This window comes from Sciurus vulgaris, assembly GCF_902686455.1.
Source record: "Sciurus vulgaris genome assembly, chromosome: 18".
Classification (NCBI taxonomy): Eukaryota; Metazoa; Chordata; class Mammalia; order Rodentia; family Sciuridae; genus Sciurus; species Sciurus vulgaris.
Window position 1 is genome coordinate 27,583,151 of NC_136479.1, and position 25,110 is coordinate 27,608,260.

General features: G+C 42.9%; 2 protein-coding genes across 2 annotated transcripts in view; one reads left to right on the forward strand and one right to left on the reverse strand.

Moving 5' to 3' along the window:
- RBAK (RB associated KRAB zinc finger) overlaps window positions 1–25,110 on the forward strand; it is an 89,327-nt gene that overhangs the window by 12,452 nt on the left and 51,765 nt on the right. The window lies entirely within an intron of this gene.
- On the reverse strand, window positions 3,968–23,810 carry LOC306650165 (zinc finger protein 12-like; the record flags this gene model as incomplete). The annotated part of the gene is made up of 7 exons (XM_079121993.1): window positions 3,968–6,158; window positions 10,501–10,590; window positions 14,153–14,248; window positions 14,507–14,633; window positions 22,178–22,242; window positions 23,446–23,586; window positions 23,798–23,810. 7 exons carry the CDS (start codon window positions 23,808–23,810, stop codon window positions 6,076–6,078), a joined length of 615 nt encoding a protein of 204 aa, XP_078978119.1. The 3' UTR covers window positions 3,968–6,075.

Here is a 25,110-nt window from a genome sequence, read left to right on the forward strand (position 1 = left end):
GCTGAGGGCCATGCCAACTCCTCTTCCAGTTATCTCCTCTGAGCTTCCCTGACCTCTGGAATGCTCTGGAAGTCTTTATTTCTTACCCCATCTACTTACCTAAGAGCTTCCAGGTGGGGTGGGAAGGCTGTCTTGCAGACATTGGAGGCACTTCTGAATGTCTTTCCACTGAGCAGTACTTCCTCTGATGTGTATAAACACAACAGCCCACATATAATAGAATTTGCTTCCAGTCACACAAAGTCCACAGTTGTCCCTCTTGCTCAGAGAGTGGCTCTCTCATCAGTGGTCTCTCATGAGTTCCAGGAGTTGATTTTCTCATTAGGGCTTCTCAGCCCTCTTACCTGGCAAGTGGCAGCTGTTACCCTCAGGATCTTGAAGCAAGTGCCAGCAGATGCCTCTGCCTGGAAAGTTGTCTGCATCATCTCCCCTGTGTTCTAGACCTCACAGACATCTGGCCAACTCTGTCATGTCCTGAAACTTTGTTTCTCCATCTCCCTTTTCCTAACTAGCCAATCATGAGTGAATGACACTGACCAGCTGCCTGTCTATCACTGTCCTCCACCAATGCCGTGGTTACACACTGATGGGGTGCCAGATCTTCCTGCAGGCCTTAGGCCCTGTGAGTGGCCTAAGGGACAGAGGGTAGTAGCCAGGCAGGTGGCTCCTCCCTCTCTGTCCTCTTGGGTCCTGGAGCCCCATCCTTTCTCTCTGGATCATAGTCTCAGACTTCCTGGGCAGATGGTCCTGCCCCTCTGAGTAGCACCCTTCTCACGGAGGACCTGCTAAGGAGACCCAGGAGTCCCTGAAGCTGCTGAGCCACTTTTCTGAGTCACCTGTGCAGGAGTATGTGCATGTTTCCCAAGAGAGGGTTCACCACACCCCCAAGGTCAAGCACCAGTGCTCAGCGGAGATCACAGGAAGTCTTCAAGTCCTGGACCACCTCCAGCTCCACGTCACTATTCTTGTCATCTGTCCTAGGAACCAAGTAGGGTGCTGGGATTGTGGTGAGAAGACAGGGGCTCCTCTTGGTTGTCTGCCAAGTCCCATCTGGACCCAGTGATCATGATGCCTTCAGTGGCCATGGGCTGGGGGGAGGCTCCCGAGTCTGCCCGCTGCCTGAACACAGGATGAGTGTTTTTGGTCACAGGGCAGGTGCTTCCTCTTGGATGGAGTGAAGGTTCCTGCTGCCAGGAGTGCCTTTCAGGTGGGACCAGGCAAGGGCAGCACCTGTGCATGGTGTGTATGGTGCCCTCAGGGTCCGGGGGCACCTCTTGGAATGGCTGTGTTTGGGCACAGGCTGTATGTGCCGTGAGCTGTGTGCTGGCTGCATGGGGGACCTTTTACCTTTTTCTGAACGAGGCAAGTTACGAATGAGGATGTTCCAAGGGAATCTACACTGATGTGCATGTGCCTGTCCCTCCGGTCACTGTCTTCCTTCTCCCTTGGCCAAGCACCTTCTCTCCTCCTCTCTTAACCATCTGACATACTTGTTCCAGTCCCTTCCGACCACAGCCTTCAACTCTCCCCGGATTTCACCCTGCATCCTCTTCTCCAAGCTCCCGTACCCTAGCCCGAGTCCATGTATCTGCAGCCCCCACGGTGTTCTGTTTTATTGAATCAATAGCATGATGTTATGGGAAACACATGTAGTAAGATGGTAACTTATCATTTCACAGTTACTTCTGCTGTGTAATTAACAAAAAATTACACAGAAATTAGATTAAAAAATTAGATTAAAAAATCTAAACAAAAATTCCTAATACAGCCTTATTAACCATCGTCCTCATATCTTATTACATCCACTTCCTACACTTGTTCATTGTACATATGTGCTCCTTTGATTCTTTGCCCTTATCTCCTGATTTCCTCCTCCCTTCCCCTGACCCTGGTGACCACTGTTTTATTCTCTATCTGTCCATTTGTCTTCTTTTTTTAAACAAAAGAATAATTTGTACATAAACGAGAACTTGCAATAGTTTTCTTTCACGTTTGGTTTATTTAACTTGAAAAGGTGTCCTCCATCCATGTGACAAATGGCAGCATCTCCTTTTTGAAGGCTCAATAGTGTGCCAGGATGTTGTGGATATCATATTGTCCACTCATCCACTGGTGGATATTTAGGTTGGTTCCATATCTTGGCTAATGTGAACGGTACCGCACTGAACACGGGAGTGAAGATGTTTATCAGGTGGTAACTTCATCTCCTTTAGGTACACACCCAGACATGCCTGGATCATATAGAGGTTCTGTTTTTAATGTCTTTAGGACTCTCCATACTGGTTTCCATAATTAATCTATAGACCTACCCCAGTGTGCCACGATGTCGGCCCTAGGATTCCCTTTTCTCCACACCCTCACCTACATTTCCTATCCCTTTTTTTTTTGTACTGGGGATTGAACCCAGGCACGCTTAACCACCGAGGCACATCCTCAGCCCTTTTTTTTCCCCTTCTTCTTCTTTGTAGAATGATTGATGCTGAACCTGAGAGCAAGCTGGCCCCAGCCCTTTCCAAATCCACACTTCTTTTTTTGCAGTTCTTTTGTGTCCCAAAACAGGAAACCAAAGACACACCTTAGTAGGGGGGTTCCAGCCCTTTTTAATACTTTATTTAGAGACTAAGTTGGTTTATTTAGCAACTAAGTTGCTAAAGGCCTCAGTAAGTTGTCGAGGCTGACTTTGAACTCACGATCCTCCTGCCTCAGCCTTCCGAGCCACTGGGATTACTGGTGTGCACCACTACACCTGGCTTCTTTTATTATCATCATCCTTGTGGGTGTGAGTTGGTATCTCAAAGAATTTAATCATTTCCCTGATGACCAGCGATGTTGAGTACTTTTTCTTATATCTGTTGGCCATTTTAATGTCTTCTTTGGAGAAATGTCTGTTCAGGTCTTTTGCCCCCACCCCATTTTGCAAAATAATTCTTTTTTATAACTTTGATTTTTTTAAATGTGGTGCTGAGAATCAAACCCAGTGTGTCACACATGCTAGGCAAGCACTCTGTCACTGAACCACAACCCCAGACCCTTTTGAAAATTTTTTTTTCAGCTGTTGAATTGTAAGGGTTCTTTATATATTTTGGATATTAACCCCTTATCGGATATGCCATTTGCAAATATCCTTTCCCAGTCTATAAGTTGCCTTTTCATTTTGTTGACCGCTTCCATTGCTCTGCAGAAGCTTTTTAGTTTGATGCACTTGCATATTAACTTTTACAGCATGAACTTTTGGAGTGATATACATGTGTCTTAATCATTGCCAAGACTAATGTCAAGGAACTTTCCCTCTGCTCTCTCCCAGCATTTTTATGGTTTCAGGTCTTAAACTTCAGTCTTCTACCAACTTTAAGTTGGGTTTTGTATATGGTGTGAGGTAAGAGGCCAGCTGAATTCTTTTACGTGTGAATGAACATCCAGTTTTCCTGGAACCCTTAACTGATCATACTGTCCCTTTCCTATTGTGTCCTCTTGGTGCACTTCTTGAAAATTAGTTCATCATACATGTGTGGGTTTATTTCTGGGCTCTGTCCTATACCATTGGTCTGTTTCTCTTTTTATGCCAGTACTGTACTGTTTTGGCTATTATAGCATTGTAATATAATTTAAAATCAGGATGTATGATACCTGTTTTTCTTCCTTAGTATTGCTTTGCTGTTAAGGTTGTGTGTGTGGTTCTATATGAATTTTAGAATTTTTTCTGCTTCTGTGGAGAATACCATTGGAGTCTTGGTAGGGATTGTGTTAAATATGTATATTGGATTGGTTATATGAAATATTAACAATAGCAATTATTCTAACCCACACAGAATATCTGATCCACACAGTGTATTTTTTGTGTGTATTATCTTCAGTTTCTTTCATCAATGTTTTGCAGTTTTCAGTGTAAAAACACTTTCATTTCTTTGGTGAAGTTTATTCCTAAGTGTTTTTTTTTTTATGTTATCATAATTGAAATTGTGTTTGTTCTGCTCACTGTTATAGTTGCACCTGGAACACAGCTTGGTGTATGGTAAGCACTCATCAAACCTTGAATGAAAGAGCACGTGTGTGCCCCATCTGAGGTGGCAAAGTGAAACTGATTGATTTCTAAGGCTTAAGGTAGGAAAAAAATGGCACACACTGCTCTGAAGAAACACGCCTGTGACAACACATGGAGGGGAATGTCCACAGAGTAGACATGCTGCAGCCGTAGGACAGCAGAAGCCACCTGCCTTGGGCTGCTGTGACAGAGCATCACAGTGGTTGTGTATAAACAACAGACGTTTATTTCTTTCAGCTCTAGAGACTGGAAGTATGAGATCAGGGTGCAGCATGGTCAAGTTCAGGTGAGGGCCCTCTTCTGGGTCAGAGACCACCAACTTCTTAACTCTCTGAGGTCTCTTTTATAAGGTCACTAATCCCATTCATGAGGGCCCCAACCCCTTGGCCCAGTCACTTCAGGAAGATCCTAACTACTGATACTATCATTTTGGGGTTAGGATTTCAACATATGAAAGCGGGAAAGGACACAATCACTGAGCCCATAGTGTGTAGGGGTGGGGTACGAAAAGAGGGGAAAAAATACTCAGCTTTTGCAGCTTGGCTGTCTGCTGGGGGCCCCTTTAGTGCTTGGCCTTCACTTCCAGCTTAAAGCCTGAAGGTGAGTTCAAGGTGAGAACAAAGGGCCTTCCTTGAGTCATTCTAAGCTGTGTCCCACTCTGGCCATGTGTAACTTTCCAGGACACATGACAGCTGTTAAAAGCCTTCTTCTTCCACACAGCTCCCCCTTCATCCTCTTCCTCTTCACATTTTTTGTTTCTTGCTCCTCTCAAGCATTCCTTGCCCCAAGCTGCTGCAGCCAGTACTTGTAACTTTAAATGCTTCAGGTGCAAACTACCTAGGAAGACACTGTTTGGAGTCTAGCAAAACCAAGGGACGCTCTCATGACGATTTCATAGACAACAGCCAACAGGCAAACCCACAGCTATAATTCCTCCCCCTGCTGCAACTTGAACCTGGAACACTGGCTTATTCTTTTGGCTGATGCTCTGGGTGGGGTGCAAGTCATGGTAGGTGGGTACTTCAAACAGCCACAGCACCTTCTGGCTACAAAGGTGCTGCCACAACCCTAACCCACTTCTTTACCAAGGCTTCTCCTGGTGGCTGGAAGGTTTATAATTCTGCAGAGGATAATACTATCTTTGTCAGCTCAACAGTTATTCCTCTTGGGAACTTCCCTGCTCTGCCATCCATGGTAATGTCACCTCCCTTCAATCCTTGAGCACCTCCTTGTTTACTAGTGCCAACAGATGTTCTACACGCTGCCCCCTCCCCTGCCCGCTCAGCCCTGGAATAATCTGATTCTGTTCCCTTTAGCAGGGGATGAGATCCAGAAACCAAGATATGGACACATGTTTTTCTAAAGATAAAAAGTTCTACATATCCCATTAGGAATTAAACTAGTATTTTCAACCATGCTAGTTCTTATACTAGGACTGATAACAATTCTGCTAATACTCTTGCAATATTACAAGGATCTTGAGTGGATACCTTTTACTTCCTAAGACCTAATTTTATTTAGTCACTTTGCACATCACTAGGCTTCGGAGAAATGTATATGTTGCATTTTAGAAGCAATAGCTACAGTTCAGGTTTTGCTAATTCTGTGTGAGTACTGAACTGGCTGCCAAGGAAGGTGGCTTAGGCAAGACAGAAGACTGTCACCTCATGTACAATTCCAAGCTCATATGTGGTCCAGGGGTGGTGGGGGTAAGAAGTATAGGGCAGAAAAGCATAGTGTGAGTAAAGATTACAATTCAGATTTTCCTCAGCATCTCTCTCTCCGCCATTACTGATCTGTGACTGGTCTTTACTTCTCTAAGTTCTTCCTGCTGTGGCATCTCCAGTAATGAGCCACAGAAACAAGCCACAGCCCATACCAGTTCATCACTTTGGCAGGAAGCATAGACTTTAAATTCAATCAAGGAAAAAGCAATTTACCTTTTATCTAGTGTTTCTTTACCACAATGAAAAAGGAACATGATTTTAAATATGCATTTCCTTGTGGCTTCATTTTATTTAACTAGAGGTATTCTAGAAAGCTGCTATTATTTGGGCTTGTTGCTTGTTCATAGTTCTGAGGAGCCTGATTGGACAGCACAGCTGGGCACAGTGAGCTGGAATAAACACAGGGAAGACAGAATGAACCTTGGTCTCAAATAAAATGTGGCTCTGACATTAATATCATGTCTTTATTTTTATCTTTATTTTTGTCAAATGTACATTGTGTAATAAGCTATAATGATGACATTCCAGGGTGGAAAAACCTTTGTTTGATATAATTTCAACAAATATGCTATCAACTTTTGGTTCCTACCCTAAACTGTACAATCTACCAGACTTTTAATTCCTGTTACGTAGCATACAATCATCTAGAAAAATACAGAGAAAAAGTGCTGAGCAACAAAACAGGAGTGATGTGTGAGTGTCACACGTGAAAAATATGGCATTTCAGTTCAATGGTGTAAAAGGGTCAATTATTCAAATGATACAGGCTACCTGGCAGATAATCATTTGAAAGCAAAATTAGATCCTTACCTCACACCATATATTGCCAACTAATTTGGCAATGATCCATGAATAATAAAAATTAAATGACCTAAAGCAAAATTCATTTCACATATTAGAAAATGGAGGCGCACCTGAGTTATGTCAGGTTCCAAAGGTTAATTCTGCAGGTCAATGTTAAGAGTTCAAGGAAGCAGACACATTTGTTTCAAGTTGATATCCAATGCTCCCAAACTATTTACATCAAAATTTATAGGAAATAAATCTCTTTATCAACACCTCAAAATAAGTGATTAAAGTCCACTTCTGAATCGCATAACTCCTATAAAAGTGTAACTCTGTATCAGTTATAATGTCTTCAATTATTAGTAACTGAGCATTCTGAGTCAATTGGCTTAAAAAATAAATTTAGTCTTTCACAAAACAAACAGTCCAGACATGGAGTGGTCACAAGGCCCGCTGGTTCCCTGGCTCAGTGACACCATCCAGGTCCCAGGTTCTTCCAATCTTTCTGGTCAGAATTAAACTATAATCCACTGTTGAAAGATGGTACCAGGCACCAGATCCAGAGAAGGTGATGCTGACCAAAGACTCCACTTCACCTTGCTTTCCTTGAACCTGAGAAAATCTTTTCCAGAAACCACCAGTCAGATACCTCCTTTATCTGGACTGATTCTAGGACCACTCTAAACCAATTGCTGGCATTATCATCACTGACTGAAACTAATCAGGATTTATCTCCTATCCTGTGAGGATGAATGGATACCCCAATTCTGCCTGCGAAGAGTAAGGAGAGAGTGATGGGGAGTCACTCGATGTCTGCCACAAACCTCAATTACTATGTTCTCAATTCCTTCAGTAGTGCGAAGGAGCAGAGCTCAACATTCACAAACACTATCATAAAAAGACAGCTAATTCCTATGTTACACAGCATTTGTGCTCTACATACACTTATGTAAGCATCTGAATGAAAAATAGATGAAAAACAGAATGGGAATATTTTAAGTACCCTTCCCCCCCTTTTTTTTTATTCTACAGAATGCAGTAAGTTCTCTTTGTCACTCCTGGAGACTTCTGGCTTAACAATTTAAAATTACCGATGCAGAGTTTTCTATTTTATACGTCTAGATCTATCTTCTTTGCTGACTTATCTATAGGTGAAAACATAAAAATTGGCTTCTTTATGGATGATACAGTTCATTAACAACAATCAAGTGTGTTTGTAAATGACGGGAAGCACATACTTTATACCTACCAAGTACTATCTCACTGAAAATGCATATTAAGATATTAACATTGTGATGCTATTTAGAGTGGACAACCTTACCCTGGGTTTTACAAATTAATAAGGAGACAATGTTTTTCCAAACAGGATTCACACTGAACAACAATTCCTATAATGTAACATAGTAAAAACAAACAAAAAGCCCCTAAATCCTATTGTTCCTCAGGAATTGTTTACATTAGTTTAATGCAGAGTAGGCTTGCTAACCCAATATTTTTACATTTCTATTTACAAATAGAGTACTTTTATTCACAGCAGATATCTTCTGTTTTTGTTTAAATTGTTTACAAAAAGTTTATTATATCAGAAACATATCTTTATGCATTAACATTTTGCAAAGGAGTACGTTTTCCACATTCCTTAAACTGTTGAAATTCCCTGATACGTGAAGCAGTTCAAATCCATTGTGAGACACACATATTCTAAATATTGACATTTCTATTTCTGTATAGTCTGGTATTTAATGAATCGTCTGGTCCTGTTACAGTTGCAGTTCTACCCTGTGAATGTTCAGATGATGAATCTGACTATGCACAAGGGCTCATCCACACTCACCTGCACAGTGGTCCCTGGGTATCTGGGGCTGGGTGAAGGGAGGGCTGGTTGTTGGTTCCATGATCCCCTCAGATACCCAAATGTTCAGATGCTCAAGTCCCTATGTAAAATGGTACAGTATTTGCCTATTACTTACATACTCCTCCCCATATACTTTAAATCCTGTCAAGTAAATAGTTGTTACACTGTATTCTTTAGGGAATAATGACAAGAAAAAAGTCAGTGTTCAGAACAGATGCAATTATTTTCCCAAATATTTTCAGTTGGTTGAATCCATAGATATGGAACACATGCAAACAGAGGGCATCTGACTTCATGTATGAGTTTTTTGTCTACTATATTGGAAGGTTGTCTGAGGTAAAAACTTCAGAGAAGCCTTCCCACATCAACTATGTTCATATTCCCTCTCCTATGAATTCTTTGATGGCTGTTGAATGCTGATTTGTGGTAGAATTTTTTCCCACATTCAGTACATTCATAGGGCTTTTCCCCTGAATGGGTTCTGTAATGCACAGTGAGGTATGACATCCGAGAGAAGGCTTTCCCACATTCGTTACATTCAAATGGTTTCTCTCCAGAATGGATTCGATGATGTATGGTGAGATATGACATCTGAGAGAAACACTTCCCACATTCATAACATTCATAGGCTTTCTCTCCTGTGTGTGTTCTCTGATGTCTATTAAGGGCTGAATTCTGACAGAAGGTTTTCCCACATTCGCTACATTCATAGGGTTTTTCTCCTGAATGAATTCTATGATGTATAGTGAGGTATGACATCTGAGAGAAGAACTTTCCACATATGTAACATTCATAGGGCTTCTCTCCTCTGTGTATTCTCCGATGTCTACAAAGGGCTGAATTCTGGTAGAAGGTTTTTCCACATTCACTACATTCATAGGGTTTCACTCCTGAATGAGTTCTATGGTGTATGGTGAGGTACGACAGCTGGGAGAACAGTTTTCCACACTCATTACATTCATAAGGTTTTTCTCCTGTGTGTACTCTCTGATGTCTCATGAGGGCTGAATTCAGATAGAAGGTTTTCCCACATTCAGTACATTCATAGGGCTTCTCTCCTGAATGAGTTCTGTAATGCACAGTTAGATAGGATAACCTTGAGAAGAACTTCCCACACTCATTGCATTCATAGGGCTTCTCTCCTGTGTGCGTCCTCAGGTGGGTTGTGAGAGTAGACTTGCGACAGAAGCATTTCCCACATTCACTGCACTTGTAGAGTTTCACACCTGTGTGAATTTTCTGGTGATCATTAAGTGCTGACTTCTGGGAGAAGGTCTTTCCACAGTCGTGACAAACATAGGGCCTCTCTCCGGAATGTGTTCTCTGGTGTTGTGTGAGATGTGTCTTCTGGCAAAAGGATTTTCCACAATAACTACATTCATAGGGCTTCTCTCCTGAGTGAGTTCTCTGGTGTTGAATGAGGTGTAACTTCTGGTAGAAGTTTTTCCCACATTCATTACATTCATAAGGCTTCTCCCCTGTGTGGGTTCTCTGGTGTACAGTGAGAGTTCCCTTCTGGCAGAAAGACTTCCCACACTGGTTACATTTATAAGGTTTCTCTCCTGTGTGAGTCCTCTGGTGTATAATGAATTTGGACTTTTTACAGAAGGATTTTCCACACTCTCGGCATTCATAGGGCTTCATTTCCATGTGAGACCTCTGATGAACACTGAGGTCTGACATCTGGAGAAAGGCTATTTCAGATTCATTCCAATTATAGGGTTTCTCCTCCATGTGATTAACAAAAACTGTATCCTTTTGGAAGGCTTTCTGGCATTCGATGTATTCAAAGGGTTTCTCCAAAATATGAATTTTTTGATAAATATTTTCTTCACTTAGAGCATATGCTTCTCCATTTTGATTAAATTCATAAGATTCATCTCCTGGATGAGTTTTCTCAAGCTTAATGTGGAAAAGTGACTTCCCACATCCACTACATTCACTGGGTTTCATTCTTGCATAACTTCCATCACTACTGATATACTCCGAAACAGATGTTAAACTCTTTTCACATGAGTCACATTTAGATGCTATTTTTCTTGAAGGAACAGGGTTTATTTCTACATTAAAAGCTTTACCAGAAACATTACCTCTCTCTTCACCCAGGGTTTTGTTGATAAAAACCATATCTTCATCTTCCTGGAGTTTGTCCAACGGGTCTTCCACTTGCCAGACCTCATCTAAAAAGAGGCAAAATGAACCAACTTTTGTACATCTTCCTACATGAAATATGGAATGAGTCTGGCACACAGCACCTTACTGAGGGTAGGTGCTAGCTTCATGGACAGATGGATAAAATTCCAACTACTTTCCCCCCCTCATTCTTTTGTTTGGAATAACAGACAAACACACTACAAAGTGGTGGAGAAATGAAGTAAACTTGCAAAAACAGAGCACCTTTGATCTTTGCTACTCTGTATTTTGTTCAAAACTAGGTACAGAAGGTAAAATACAGACACAGCAATGACTGGCAGAAAAAGGACTTTGGATGAATGGCTGACAAATATGAAAGGATTCAGAACAAACAGGGTGAACAGACAGGTAGCAAGGAACTCTGCTGAACAAGGAGGGTCACAAGCTATATCCAAGCAGGGATTCAGTTTGGAGGTGGATGAGCACTTTACTCCATATCACTTCCTGTCATGCTGGGAGAGATGGATTACGGTCTAAGACATTATTCACCTTATTCTAAGGTTTTTGTCACTGCCCTAAATCCTTACTTTGCCTTTCCCCCTCCATCCCACACAATAGTGCTACATAAATTTACATCTAAATGTCCTCATGTCTAGAACCTATAACCAGCGTTTTCCCTCTAACTCAGCTTCACTGGAAAGGAGAGTTCTGGAACATCCTTGACCCCAGGAAGCATAAAAATGGTCCACAGGGCATGCCACCTTTCCAAAAGTTTAGATTTCTAAATATTCTAACAATGCTGATTTAATACTGAACTCATTCTGGCCACAAAATTCCTTTTGTTCCTATTTGGACTGTCTTACCTGAACTCTGGTGAGATGACCTAGGTGAGCTGGTTAATGGCCTCCATAGTTAGTATCCCCACCTGTCACCTGGAGATGATGGCCCCTGCCTCAAGGGTTGTTGTGGGATTGCTAGAGTTAAGGAAGTGCTCAGAACAGGCACAAAACACATGCTCAATAAGTTGAGCAATTATTTTTCCTACTTTCAATCTCTTAACAATTTCCTTAAACCAGTCCTGCTCCTGACATTTTGCCATCACCTAATTGAGTGTGAATGCTTCCCCACCCAAGTTTAAGTTAGTGTACAAACCTTAAGCATCAGATCTCTCAGCCTGTTTTTATAACAGTGGTTTTCAATTTTTTTTTAAACTTATCTAACAAATTCTGGAACGAACCTAACTAGTGTACTTGCTATCATCCATATCAAGTGAAGCCATATCAACTGTATTCTCCCAAACCTACAGCTTCCCTGAATCTACTGCTCATTAACAGATAAAATGGTTAAAAAAAAAAAAAAAAAAAAAATCTGATGATACTTTTTACCACCTAGATTCACAATGGCTAGGATGAGTTGTCACTAATATTCTGTTCCAGGAAAGCCAAGTTTGCTTGTTGGATGAAGAGGGTGATAAGACACACCTAAGCAGGGATTTGCTTTGGAGGAGGTGACCAGCACTTTACAAACTGTCATGACATGCAGGCTGGGAGAGACTGATCATGATCTCAGTGTCTCTACTTATTTTAAGACTGCTGTGGTGCCACATCTGTAGCCACAGGTCTCTGCTCTTATTGCTTCCCTCTTTACTTGACTTCTTGCTTTATCCACTCACAGCCTATCTTTAAAGGCTTTCTATCCTTGAACAGAATCATAGAAGTTCTTTAATTTGAATCACAGAGATACTTTTCTAGTACTTAAAATATAAGGGGATGTGACTCAGCATGCATCCTTAGAAATAACTGCCTATAAATTATTTTTGAATGGATGGATAAGAAAGTTCTTTGACCTAGATGGTTCCTCAGAAAAATTAAAGAAACCAATGTCTACTCTATGTTACATACTGTATTGAGGGAAAACATGCCATTTTCTTTATAGGATTATAATCCAGAACACCAAAAAAGCTCAAACAAAATATATATCTTATTGGATTACAGACTACTTGATCAGATAGACTTTTTGTTGTTTTTTGGTTGAACTAAAGTTGGGAGAAGGAAAAGACTGGAATAATAAGAGGTGGGAAGGAACCAAACTTCAAATGGGTAGAAAATTCAAACCCAGACAAACACTAAGAACACGTCACCTGGCGAAGGAGAGCCACCCTAGTGAAGTGTGAAGCTGCAGGGATGAAAATCTCATGAAGAGAAGATGTCAGGAGCACAGACAGAATGAGTTTAGTGTGTGAGTGGGGAAATTACTTCCTCTAGGCAACACAGGGCCAATACTGTGGGGATCCTTGAAAGACAAGAAATCATAATGGATAGAGCACGTTTGCTTGTAAGGCTGGTGATAAGATAACTGGAGACTTCAGATGAAGACATCTTGAAATCCAATTAGGATTCACAGCAATATAAGTGTTTACATAAGGCAAAGGAAACAGAACATTCAAAGGATAAATTAATACATCTCACAAGGGACAAAACCCAGTCAACTCATCCTGGCCAGATCAGTAACAGCTGGTGACAAATGGGTATTTTTAGTGAGTCCAAAGGGGCCACCATGGGGAAAGAGAATAATAGTGTAATTTAGTAAATAAGGGGAGAGGGAAAGGTGCTGAGTAATTATAATTTAAAAGAGATCATGGTCATTTTCAGACATGGTAGAATGAGAGAAGCTCTGCACTGCTCTGAACAGAAAACACGTGGCCTGCAGAACAGTGTTCTGCAGAAGAGCAGCAAAGATGTCAACCCTGGTGTGAGCAGCATAAAAACAAACAACAAATAAAAACCTGACAGACTTAGATGAAGACCTTTTGAGGACCTCATGAAACAGGGAAAACACAGCAGGTGGAAACAGATCCTTCAGAGACATTTCTGGAGGAAGTGGAAGGACAAATAAATCAAATGTAATTTATGTATGTAAATACCTATTAAGTATCTGCTACAACACCAATGTTATTCAAGGCATTAGGCATTAGGAATAACAGTAAATAAGTGTCAAGACAAAAATGAGCACTTAGGAAAAGAGGGAGTCCCAGGTACTACTATTACCAAACTCCAGGAGGGCTAAATTTCAGGAATGATCAGCACCATCCAATAAAGTATAACGTATATACCAATGAAGGTGGATGGAATCTACTGGTTTAGGCACAGGTAGGGATTTTGGCATCTGACCTCAAGGAAAGAAGTAAAAAGTGAAACAGGATAGTAATAAGTCTGAAGCATTTCACAGCAAAGAAAATAAAAACACTTAAAACAGGAAGGTAGTAAGAACGTAAGAGTCACATGTCATTTTTTGATAACAGCCTTAAGAATATCTAAAAACAAAAGGAATCTATGATAATGGGTTACTGAAAATGCTAGAAGATTCAGCAAAGACCCAAGGTTTAAGAGGAAGAAGGAAGGGGTTGACTTTTGATCTGGGCAACAGTAAGCAGGGCAAAGCTCTGTAGACATACATTTCCATGAGAAAGGAAGGAGTCTTAGGGAGAGAGAGTCAGGTACCTACAGCATAAAAGTAACTAGTCATTTCTAAAAGGTTTGGGACCATTAGAAAGTCCCTGGGAGAGAAACTCCCCCATTACCAATCTCCTCTCTGCCTCCACTAACACACCTGGATAGCTTTGAGGTGGGAATTCTCCTTCTACTATCCATGGCTCTTCTCCTTGCTCCAACTTGATGATAACATCCGGTTTGATTATGTGATACCCTGTTAATGAGAAATGAAAGAGAACTTGAACCTGGCTGCTTAGCTGTAGGGTCTCTATCATGCGGGGCAAATGCTGCTGTGCCAGCTGCACAACAAAGTGCCCTGGTGTTTTATTAAAATCAGACTCTTTCACTGGGAAGGTCGAGACCACAAAGCCCTGCCTGGTGCCAAAAATACTACTCACATTTGTCCCATCCAACTCAAAGTTAAAGCCATCAAATCAGAGAAATCCCATGTACTTTAGTAAGCTGTCCTCACCCACAGAAACGAGGTTGCTGTAGTTCTCCAGCATCACATCCCTGTATGTCATCTTCTCTTCAGGGTCCAGCTGCTGCCATTCGTCCTGGGTGAAGTCCACAGCCACATCCTTGAATGACACTGGCCCCTGCAGTGGTACCATGATTGGAATTGAGTGGCATGGAAAAGGTACACAGAGAAAAGATCTTCTCAAGCTCACTGAACATTGTATACCTTATTTTATGTTATAGGCTGTGGAAGGAAAATATGCGTATCAGAAATATAGTGCTATGGGGCTCATTCATATTCACTAAGAAAAAGAAAATGCTGGGCTTGCACTGTGAGCCAGGAAAAACCCTGGCTATTGGGGAAACTAAAACTAGCAGGCACAGGGATACAGGTCTGAAAATTCCAGGATGCACTATGCTATACTCATCTGAATACTCTTCATTTTGTCCCCAGAACAAAAACAATGTTAGTTCTCCCCTAACCTTCCTGGCCATTCCTTTTCTATCTCTTCTGCTGGTTCCTCTCTCCTTTAAATAATCCTAAAGTTGGAGGGCCCTAGGGCTCAGTCTTTGGTCTTTTACTCTTTTTATCTGCACCTGCTCCTGTGATGGTGAGCCTGCCCAGCTTCTTGGCTAATTTAATTTAATTCTTGGCTAATGACACTTCTCAAACTTATATCACCAGTTCAGGCCTCTATCCTAAACTCCAGGCAGGTACCTATGTCCCAGATCTTAAACTCACCACACCTGAAATACAACTGCTATTCCTGTCCAAGCCTGTTCCTCTAATCTTCTGGAACCACTCTGCAGTATTTGCCACAATCACCAAAAGCAATAAGCAAGCCTGGCAACATATGTTCTAGTTTTGTCTTTCACTGCAGGAAAACACACAGTATCAGTAATGACTTGGTTGCCCCCCAATTCCCAGCTGGGAACCATCAATTTCCTTTCTTCCTATTTACACAATCTAGGATAGAAGCACATTTCTGAGAAAGGACAAATAGCATACCTGGAAACCGACTTTAAATGTGTATCCTCTGAATAAACTGTCCCCCTCACGAAAACTCACACCAGCACTTTAACTGCTTCCTTTATTATCATTACCTCTACAACAAGATAATATGGTGCAATCACATACTGTAACATCAGCAGGAAATAGGAACTCCATGGAAAACACTTAATGCAGCTTTGTGGACACCATGTGGACCTATCAATGATGTCTACTGCCTATCTTACCACTTTTATGTCACCATTAAGTTTTATGCACTTGCCAAGAAAGGATTATAAAACAGGAAAAATGAAGTTCCTGATGATTTCATAAAACTCAAGAAGTTATATGAAAGATGGGAAAGGAAATGCTTTATCATGCTCATGGGCCATGTGGGAGGACAGTGCTAAACTTCTGATGTCTCTGAATGTTTTGGCTTCTCCATGTGCAACCATTCACAAGGGCAGGAAAGGTCCTGCTAGCAGGTCAGTTCCATTTGCTGGGGTATCCAGGCACCAGGTTCAGGGGCCTAGAAAGGTGGAGGGTGGTCAGCACAGAGAAAGCTCAACTGCAGATGGGATGCACGGTAATAGAAGTGGGCCTGCCCCAGTCAGACTGACCTATGACATGCCTGCCCAGTAGGTGATGGAAAGCAAAGCATGACTTCCAGAAGCTCTGCCCATATTCCATCCAGGAATCACCAGACTTGACTTGGGGCCACCAAGATGAGGACCCACAGGGCCCAGAGTTTGCATCACTACCTTACTGAGTGGTAACAACTTACTCATTTTTTAGAAAAGTAAGACTGATTTCATTTACTCCAGAGATGGATCCCTATTTAATTATCCACCTGATATTTACCAATACAGTCCCTGTGGATTGGGTAACAACAGGCATGAGGTCATCATGTGGCCAGCACAATGCCTTCAAACCACTATTAAGGAGAAGAGGGGAAATGTGGAGAAGTCATCAACTCACGAATATTGAGGAAAGAAAATCAGAGTCTTATAAATACACAGTATATGTAATGAGACCATATATACCTATAACTACAATAAGTGTGAACTGATAGAATCTCTTCTAAACCAGAACAGTTCTTGTGGTAAAAATATCCTAGGGACATGCAATTTACCAAAAACACACTTAAAATAAACACACCAAACTCAGTATGGTGGTACATGCCAATAATACCAGCAAGAAGGGAGGTTGAGGCAAGAGGATCAAGTCCAAGGCCAGCCTTAGCAACTTACACCCTGTCTCAAAATAAAAAGGACTGGGATACAGTTCAATGGTAAAGTACCACTAGGTTCCAATCCCTAGTACCAATAAATAAATAAACATACCATTCCATTCAGACATCTCCTCTATAGATCTTATTTGAGTCTTTCCCACTAAAGGACTCTAAAGCAAGCTTAAGAAGGAATATTTCAGTATTTAGGAGAGTACTTGCATTTATGAATGAATAAGTGAGTGATTACGTAATTAATAAGGAATGCTAACTGAGGGAAGGAAGGCTATTCTGGGGTCAAAAAAAGTCAACTACATCGGTCACCAAAGTCCTGGTATATTAAAAGTCATCAAAAATGCCAAGAGACTGAGGGAACAGGGCATGAAGAAACAGTCAAATATTAATGAGGAAACAGTCAAATATTAATGTATAAAGACTCATTTGCATCTTATTCTCTCAATTTGCTTTTTTGTTTTTTAAAAAAATTGCTTATAACTTTGCCTTATGGGGGAAACAGTACAAGATGAAAAAATTAAAAGAGTTTCTGCTGTTTTGAACGTACAAAACATGCACACACTGTCACTATTGGAAAATAGCATTCTCATGAATGTTCCAAGTAGTTTTTTATTTGATGATGGTTTTCAATCATTTGCCTGAGTTCACTTTTCTCCACAAAGGGAATAAGAGAAAATTTCACTGTTTCTACTCTGGCATGAAACAAGAAGTTTTATAAGGAATAACTTTGAGAAAATGGGTTTCAATAAACCTGCACAACCATTTGTTAAAAACAATCAGAACTGTAGTATTTAAGGGCTTCAGGTCAGTTTTATAGGACAAGGGTACAATCTAATGACTGCTCAGTAGAACTGGGTATGCATGCCTGTTTTGCAGCCACTTGGGAGGCTGAGGCAGGAGGCTCCCTAGAGCCCAGGAAAGACCATGAAACTCCATCTCAAAGGAAAAGTGCACAGTAGAGACAATATTCCAGAGACAGTTTTATAATAATAGAACTCGGGACTGGATAACGTTTTCAACAAAGCCTGAGCACTGGGCCTGAGAGTAAGGATAATTTTGTGAACTTCTCAATGCACAACTTCCCCAGAGTTGGGTTTCAGTGCAGGCAGTGCTGTCCTCCACTGCTGCAGGGAAGGAGCCTTCTTCTTACCTCTTTGAGACTCCTTCCATGAGTGGCTGGGGAGGATAGGAGTTCAAGGTGAAGCACTGGAACTCCATTAAATAAAATGAGAAAATGCATATACCTCAAGACTGCAAAATGAAAAAAAAAACCAAGAGAACTTCAACAAATGGCCTGTTTGCTTGGTTGCCTCGAAAGGTCAGTGATCTCATGTGCATCAATGAGAACTAGATGGGTAAACAGAGAACAGTTAGACCCTCCCAAGGCCAAAGGACTGCAGACTAGGGTTTCTACCCAACCAACATGAGTCCCCTAGGACTCATGTCTGTCATGACAGACATTCACAGATTTGCAGACTCGAGAGTGAGCCAGTCAGTACACCTACAGCCTATCCAAGGAATATATTGCATGCAGCACTCTCGAGATGGCAGGGAAAGTCAAGAATTCCAGAAATGAGAACCACAAGACAAACCCTTCCCACTCCCACTTCTGATGTCACCTGTTTAAGCAGCTGCACAGAGCACCAAAGGAGAGGATGCTCTGGACCTGGGAAGCCCATCCATGCAAGTTTTCTCATTCTGAGAAATGTTAAAAAACATGAAGTACTCCATTTCTCAAACTTAAAATATTTAAGAATATATGTTAATGCTGGAAAATGAAATAGAAAGATGAATCAACTTGGAAGCAAATGTTTACCAACATGACCAAACTGGAAAAACTGATAAACATCCAAGAGTACTTAGTCAATAAGAAAAAAGCAAAATAAAATAATCTCATAATAAAGATCTGTATCGATGATATAAATAGGCATGTTACATAAATGGGCAAGTCTGAAAAGGCTCTGCACGGTTCTATGAATTGACATTCCACAAGGGACAACAACATAGAGATAATAAAAAGATTAGTGGCTGCCAGGAGTTGAAGGTGGGAGTAAGGCAGTGATAAAGAGCTGGGACATAGGATTTTAGGGCAGTGTAACTGCTCTGCATGAAACTGATGGTGGACAGGGGACAACTCATTACCCATTTTGTCAAAATCTGAACCGGATGCCTTTGGAATAGCTCGGACTACAGGCCTGCACCACAGCACTGTGCCTGGCTCACTTTATGAAATAATGAAGTATTAAATATATGGCCTCTCTCACCACATCGACATACCTGGGCCCAGGGTCAGTGGAAACACTGTCATATTCCCCATCTGGCATCTCAGTTGGAAACCTGAGTCCCCTTGTGGGCTGCCCCCCGAACCTCCTGCGTGGCATCCTTTACACATCTCAGCCTATTTGTTACATCCTTTTATCAGATGACTTGCTTTCCTAATTAAAAGGTTTCAAATTCTACAAAGGATGAAACCCGAACCTGGCACAGCACTGTAAGCTCTTTGGTCAGTCTCAGTATCTATCTCCACTCTTGGCTCTCACTGTACCTTAATGGAGTGTAGCCTGTTACTGGTCCTCTGGGAGCTTTGCTCAGGCTCCCCATGCAGTCTCCTGAGCACCCTCACCAACCTCTACGACCCCTCAAAGCCTGATTACACTGGCACCACAGAAATCCCTCCTCATCCAGAGTCTTTCCCCTCAGTGAATAACAGAAACGACACCTTGACAACACATTAAAACATGACTTCTGCTTTGTTATCACTCCAGTTTCCCAGGCATTGAGCACGGACCCCCCCCCCCCCACTTTACTACTCCCAATTACTCTGTAGATTATTTCTCCAAGGAACATCTGGGCTCCTCAGGGCTAAGAAGTGCCTCTTACAACCCCATCCTCAAAGCTGAAGTCAACAGACAAAATACTGGATGAGGAAAAGGGCCAGAAAAGCAGGCCCAGGCAAGCAGTAAGTTGCCTTTGGAAATCCTTCAGGCACCTGAGGAGAAAAAGTCTCTGAGGACAGGACTGGTTTCCACAGCATCCAGCTGAGAAGCACCAGGCAATGACAGGCACACGCAAAGAGCATATTACATCCACACTGTAAGAAATGAGACGACCTTTCAGAGAAGGGAAGAAAGACACCAGGATGTCAGCTGGCTGAGCCCATGTGCTCCCTCAGTCTGGGGCTGCTCTCTCCCCAAATCTGAAGCCTCACCCTCACTCTCAGCTCACGAGCTAATTCCCAGAAGACAGAAACATGCAGGAATGTCACATCCTACTCCCCGCCACAACGATTACTCCCTGGCACTCCTGCAGCCCAAGCCTGCAAAATGTCCGCTCTCACTGAATCATGGACCGCCCCTCCAGCCACGCACCCCTCTCCCACATGCATCAAAGATTTTTCTTTTTCAGTGCATCATACCCTTTCTTATTCCTCCCATCAAAACAAAACAACAAACAAAAGTTCTATTTTGACCTCAACTCCTACTTTAGCTACTGGCCCATTTCTCTTTTCCCCAAAAATTCTGAGTCCAAATCCCCTCCACCTCCCCCCAAAACCAGGAATAGACCAAATCCCATTCTACCACTCTCTCTTAAACCCCTCCAGATTCAGCTAAATAAATCCTCAAGGAATCAAAGGACATCCCCAGGACTGAATCCCATGATTATCCTTGGGCTTGGCTAAGAACAGCATTTGACATAGTTGCTCCCCCACCCCACCAAAACTTTCATTTCCCTGGCTTCTGACACGTCATGCTCCTGATGCTCATTGTTGCCCCACCCAGTTCCTTCTTCAGTAGCAGACTCTGCACATGTGAGAGTCCCGGGCTCAACCTCTCGTCCACCACCTAACATAGCTTTCCATGCTGACTCCCAGCTCAATCTGTATCCTGAAGTCCCAACACATGTCCTGCCCTCTTGGCACTGCACTTTACCTCATGCTAACAGAGCCAATTCAAAATGGCTAAAACCTAATTTTCTCAAACTGGATTTTCCCACCATTTCCCCATTCCCAGTTTAACAACGTTGTTTTCCCAGGCACTCAGGGAAGTCTCTGAAGAGCTTTCCACATGAGCACAGCCTGATCAAATGAAGGTTTCAGAAGAAATATTCAAGGCAGAAAATGCACGTGAGCTAGTGAAGGAAAGAAGTAGCAGCAGAGAAAGGGAGTTTCTGCAAGAGTACAAGAACAAAAACACCCCCCCCCCCCCCCCGCCAAAATGTGATAACGGTGGCAGGGAGAGAGTAAGGGGAAAGGATAAAATCACTTGGAATATAACATTAGCAAACTTGAACAACTGCACGTGGCAACAGAGAATGGAGGAATTAAAAGGATTCCATTTTTCTGAACAGGGTCACAAGTTGGACAATGCAACAGTGAAAGACTAGGGACAAGAAAAGGAGACAAAGAGAGAGGCCAAAAAGGATGATTTTGGGATCCAACGCATTTATTAGCTTGAGGTGTCCTCCGCACATACACCATGGAGATGCTCTATAGGCGGCTAGACAAAGGCACCTGATCCCCTTACGGGAACCAACATGCAGCTGGTAGTTACAGCACAGGACAGTGAGATCAGACAGACGTTAAGGAGAGTCATGAACTAAAAGCAAAAGAACAATCTATAAAGAAGGCAGGAGAACTCCTGAGATGCAGGAAGAGGGCAACGAGAGAAATGGGACAGAAAATGACAGAGGATAGTGCAGAGTGGTGTAAGACAAGGATGGCATTTAGCCACTTAGTATGTTAGAAACACCCAAGTGTACATGAGGTCACTGGAAACCTTAACCAGAACAGGATCAGGGAAGCGTCAGGGACAGAATGGAGACTGGGAGGCAGGATAAAATGGGAATGGGAAATAAGGACACCTCTGCCACAGATTCCTACTGCACTGCCTGCTGTTCATCCAGATCAACTAGCACAGAAATACTTAGACTCACTTAAGGGTGAGGCATTCCTTTAGCTGATCCAGGCTTTATCCCTGCATGGAGCAAAATGTCCACAGGGCAAGGTTTTAGTCACCAGAAAGATCATGTGTGCAGAGTCCTTCCTGGGCATTATACTGTCTGCTCACATGATGGAAAAGTAAGATATCAGTGGTAGTGGCTTAAGGGTTGTTATTTGGGAAGACTATTTGGAATTACATCAAAGAAATCCTTAAAATCCACGAAAAATGAAACATCTCACTTATGGTCAATGTAAGTCAAGGAATGTATGATATTTACAATTACTTGCTATGAAAACCAAACACAGAAGACACAAATGTACTCTGGTTTTAAGGACTCTTCAGGGATCATGCTATCTACACATGTGAATATGGCAAATTGCTGGATGCTGAATGCTACTGTTTTGACCATATCTTGACTATTTCTATTTTCACATTTTAAAGTTTGAACTCTTATTTGCCTCATAAGTACTGTAAATAAAAGGACAGAATAAACACATGAACAGAAAAACTCACCAGGGATTTACTCATGTTCTGCTGCTCTTGGAAAAATATGGAGGATTGTGAAAGCAAAGGTGAATCTGGGGAAGAAAAATGCAAGCAATGTTGTTACCAGTGATCTGACCTGACACAGCAGGAATCTCCTGCTTAAAAACCTACCCAAAAAGTTCTGGGGACACTCCATGGAAGACTATCCTAATTGACCTTCAAAAGGGATTGGAGAATGGTCAGGATGGTGTTCACCTGCATGTCGGCAAACCACATAATGTGGTGAATGAGTGTGAATTAACATCAAATGTAATTGAAATAATCTGCTATCCTTAAACGTAAGCTAAAAAAGGAATTCTGCTATACAACACTCATTTACTTTCTAACTTTTTAAACTACTGAAGATCAGAAAATTCATAGACTTCTCTGAAAAAAGGAATACAGTCACCATGGTTGGGACTTTAATTGTATAAATGTGAGTGGCCTGCTCAAAAAGGATATCCTATTTAAAAGATGTACTGTAACTTGAACACAGGCCTAGAAGTGCCTACAAAACACCCGGGGTGACCTTTGTCGATTACCCACCATCTCCTCCTCTATCAAAGGAGGCAGTAAAGGCTTTTCTTGCACATACCGCAAGACTCTACAAAGGCAGAACTGTGGGGCAAACGATAAGGAACAGCAGTGCGGATGGACCTTTACAGACACCTTGGAGACATCTGGAGCGCTGCGAGGAGGAGGAGGAAAGGAAGTCCGGGAGTTGAGAAAGGAGAGCGGACAGAAATTGCAGATGAGGCCGGTGTCCGCTCCTCGGGTACACAGTGTCCTCAAAGATCCTCCCACCGAGCGCCTAAGACGGTGGAAACCGCCCTGGCTTGCCCCTCCTAGAACTGCACAGCTTGGACCCTGCGATTGCCGAGGACAACGGGGCGCGAGCGGTACCCGTGGGCCGCCGCAGCTCCCGGTCTACGCCCTCCCCCATCAGGCCTTTCAGCGCCTAAGGAGTCCGAGCTGGGCTTAACGCACAACTTCAGGCCGCGCCTCCCTCCGGGACCCAGATCCGCTCCTCAGGACTCACCGTCCCGCGGAGCGCCGGCCCGGGTCGCGCAGCCCCTCTGCCGCCACTGCTGCTACCCGACCCTCCGGCCCTCCGCCTCAGGCTCGGCCCTCGCGGTAGCGGTAGAGCCTCAGGCGGAACCTTGGAACAACCAGCCTGCGCCCTTCGGCGCGCACCCCGCACACTCCGCGATCCCGGCCACCGGAGGCCCCAGACCGAAAACCAGGGCGGCGGTCACCTGGACAGACAGGAAGCCAGGGCGATGCCGCGGCTGGGCGCATGCGTGAACACGCACGCAGGGCGAAGCGCGCGTGCGCAGAACGCCGCCGGAAGCCCGCCGCCAGGGCCCTCCTCCAGACCCGGGACCCTTCCTCGGACTCTATTTCCCAAAAGTCCACGCGCCGCCGGATTTAGGGACCGGCGGAAATGTCTCTGCGTGATACCGGATTAAAAGACCCTGTGCTGTGTGAGCCCTTGCCACCGCGAACCGGGTGCTCAGTTTCGCATTTGTCTCCGGTTCCTTTGGGCTTCAAGCAGCGGGTTGTGTGACTGATTTCGGAGCCCCGATCTTCTCCTTCCTCAGAGCCTACGGTTGGGACCCATGTTCTGACAAACCGTAGGAGAGTGTGTCCTACAGTTTCCCTCAGAGGCTAGCGATGCCCAGCGATGCTCAGCGATGCCTTCCAAGAAAGGGAAAGAAGACAGAAACCGTAACCTTTCCAGATCGCAAAACTAATGTGCTCAAACTGCAAAAAGTTAGCACACAAACTGAAAGGAAACACCTGTGACTGTGAAGGTCACGTTTAGAGTTAGGTACAAATGTCCGGCCTCGAAAAGGAGACCATAGCACAACGGTGCCCCACTATTTTTTTCTGAAATAATGCAACAGTGCTCTTGCCCAATTGGTTCTTAAACGCTGGTGGGAGAAAGAAAAATAAAATAAAATCTGCCAACCGAGAAGCTCCTCTGCACAAATGCAGAAAATGAAGACAGCCTTTTTAATACCGAAGAAGCACTGAGCCAGACTGTGATGCTCATCACAGTCGAAACACTAAGGAGACCCCCGCAAGACGCCTCGCCTTTCTAATACCTGGCAGGGACGCTCCACCACACACACGGGCTCAGGATGAACTGCAGCTGGTCCTTGGCGAAAGCACTGTATGCACCGCGGAGACTCCATTCTCACAGGGCTCATCCTGAGTTCATCTGGTGATCCAGGTGATCGTCCGTGCTCTTGTCTTTATCCTAAGGAAAAGCAAAAGATCCAAACCATTGTACCTAGTGCATCATAATTTTAAATCTCTACCAGAAATTTTCAAAAGTTTTTTTTTAATATTCAGAATCTCTGGATGTTTAAAAAGTGTTGCCTGTCCATCATCCCAAATTAATTGACTGAGATTGGCTAGAAGATATCTGTTCTCAAAGGGGGATTCATGAAAAACAGAATTATACTATGCAAGTGGCCAAAATGAGGGATGTCAGAAGTAGTTCTGTTTTCACCTTGTATTCTTAATGGGGTGAGCTGCTGGAACCTTATGTATGCAACTGTGCATGTGTGCTGTCTCTCTCATTCAGGACAAGATTTTCAGGTATGGAAGTATTTTTTTAGTCTAACAAGTGACATGACACTTCTCTTGATTCCAACTTTACAAAGCATATAGATGGAATGGTGAAATTATATCTTCTGCTCCTCTTTGGAAAGTGGTGAGGGTACTATGGTTAGGAAAAGCAGATGATCACAGGAAAATAAACTCTGCAGAGGTAATGGATTATAACCAGTCCAATTCCCCATTGTTTGATCTTGACTTAAACCTAACTAAATTTTGTCTTTTCCCCCCATGAGGCAAGTCCAATCAAGTTTTGAATTCAGGTTTTAGAGTCTGGAAAACAGAAACTCAGAAAC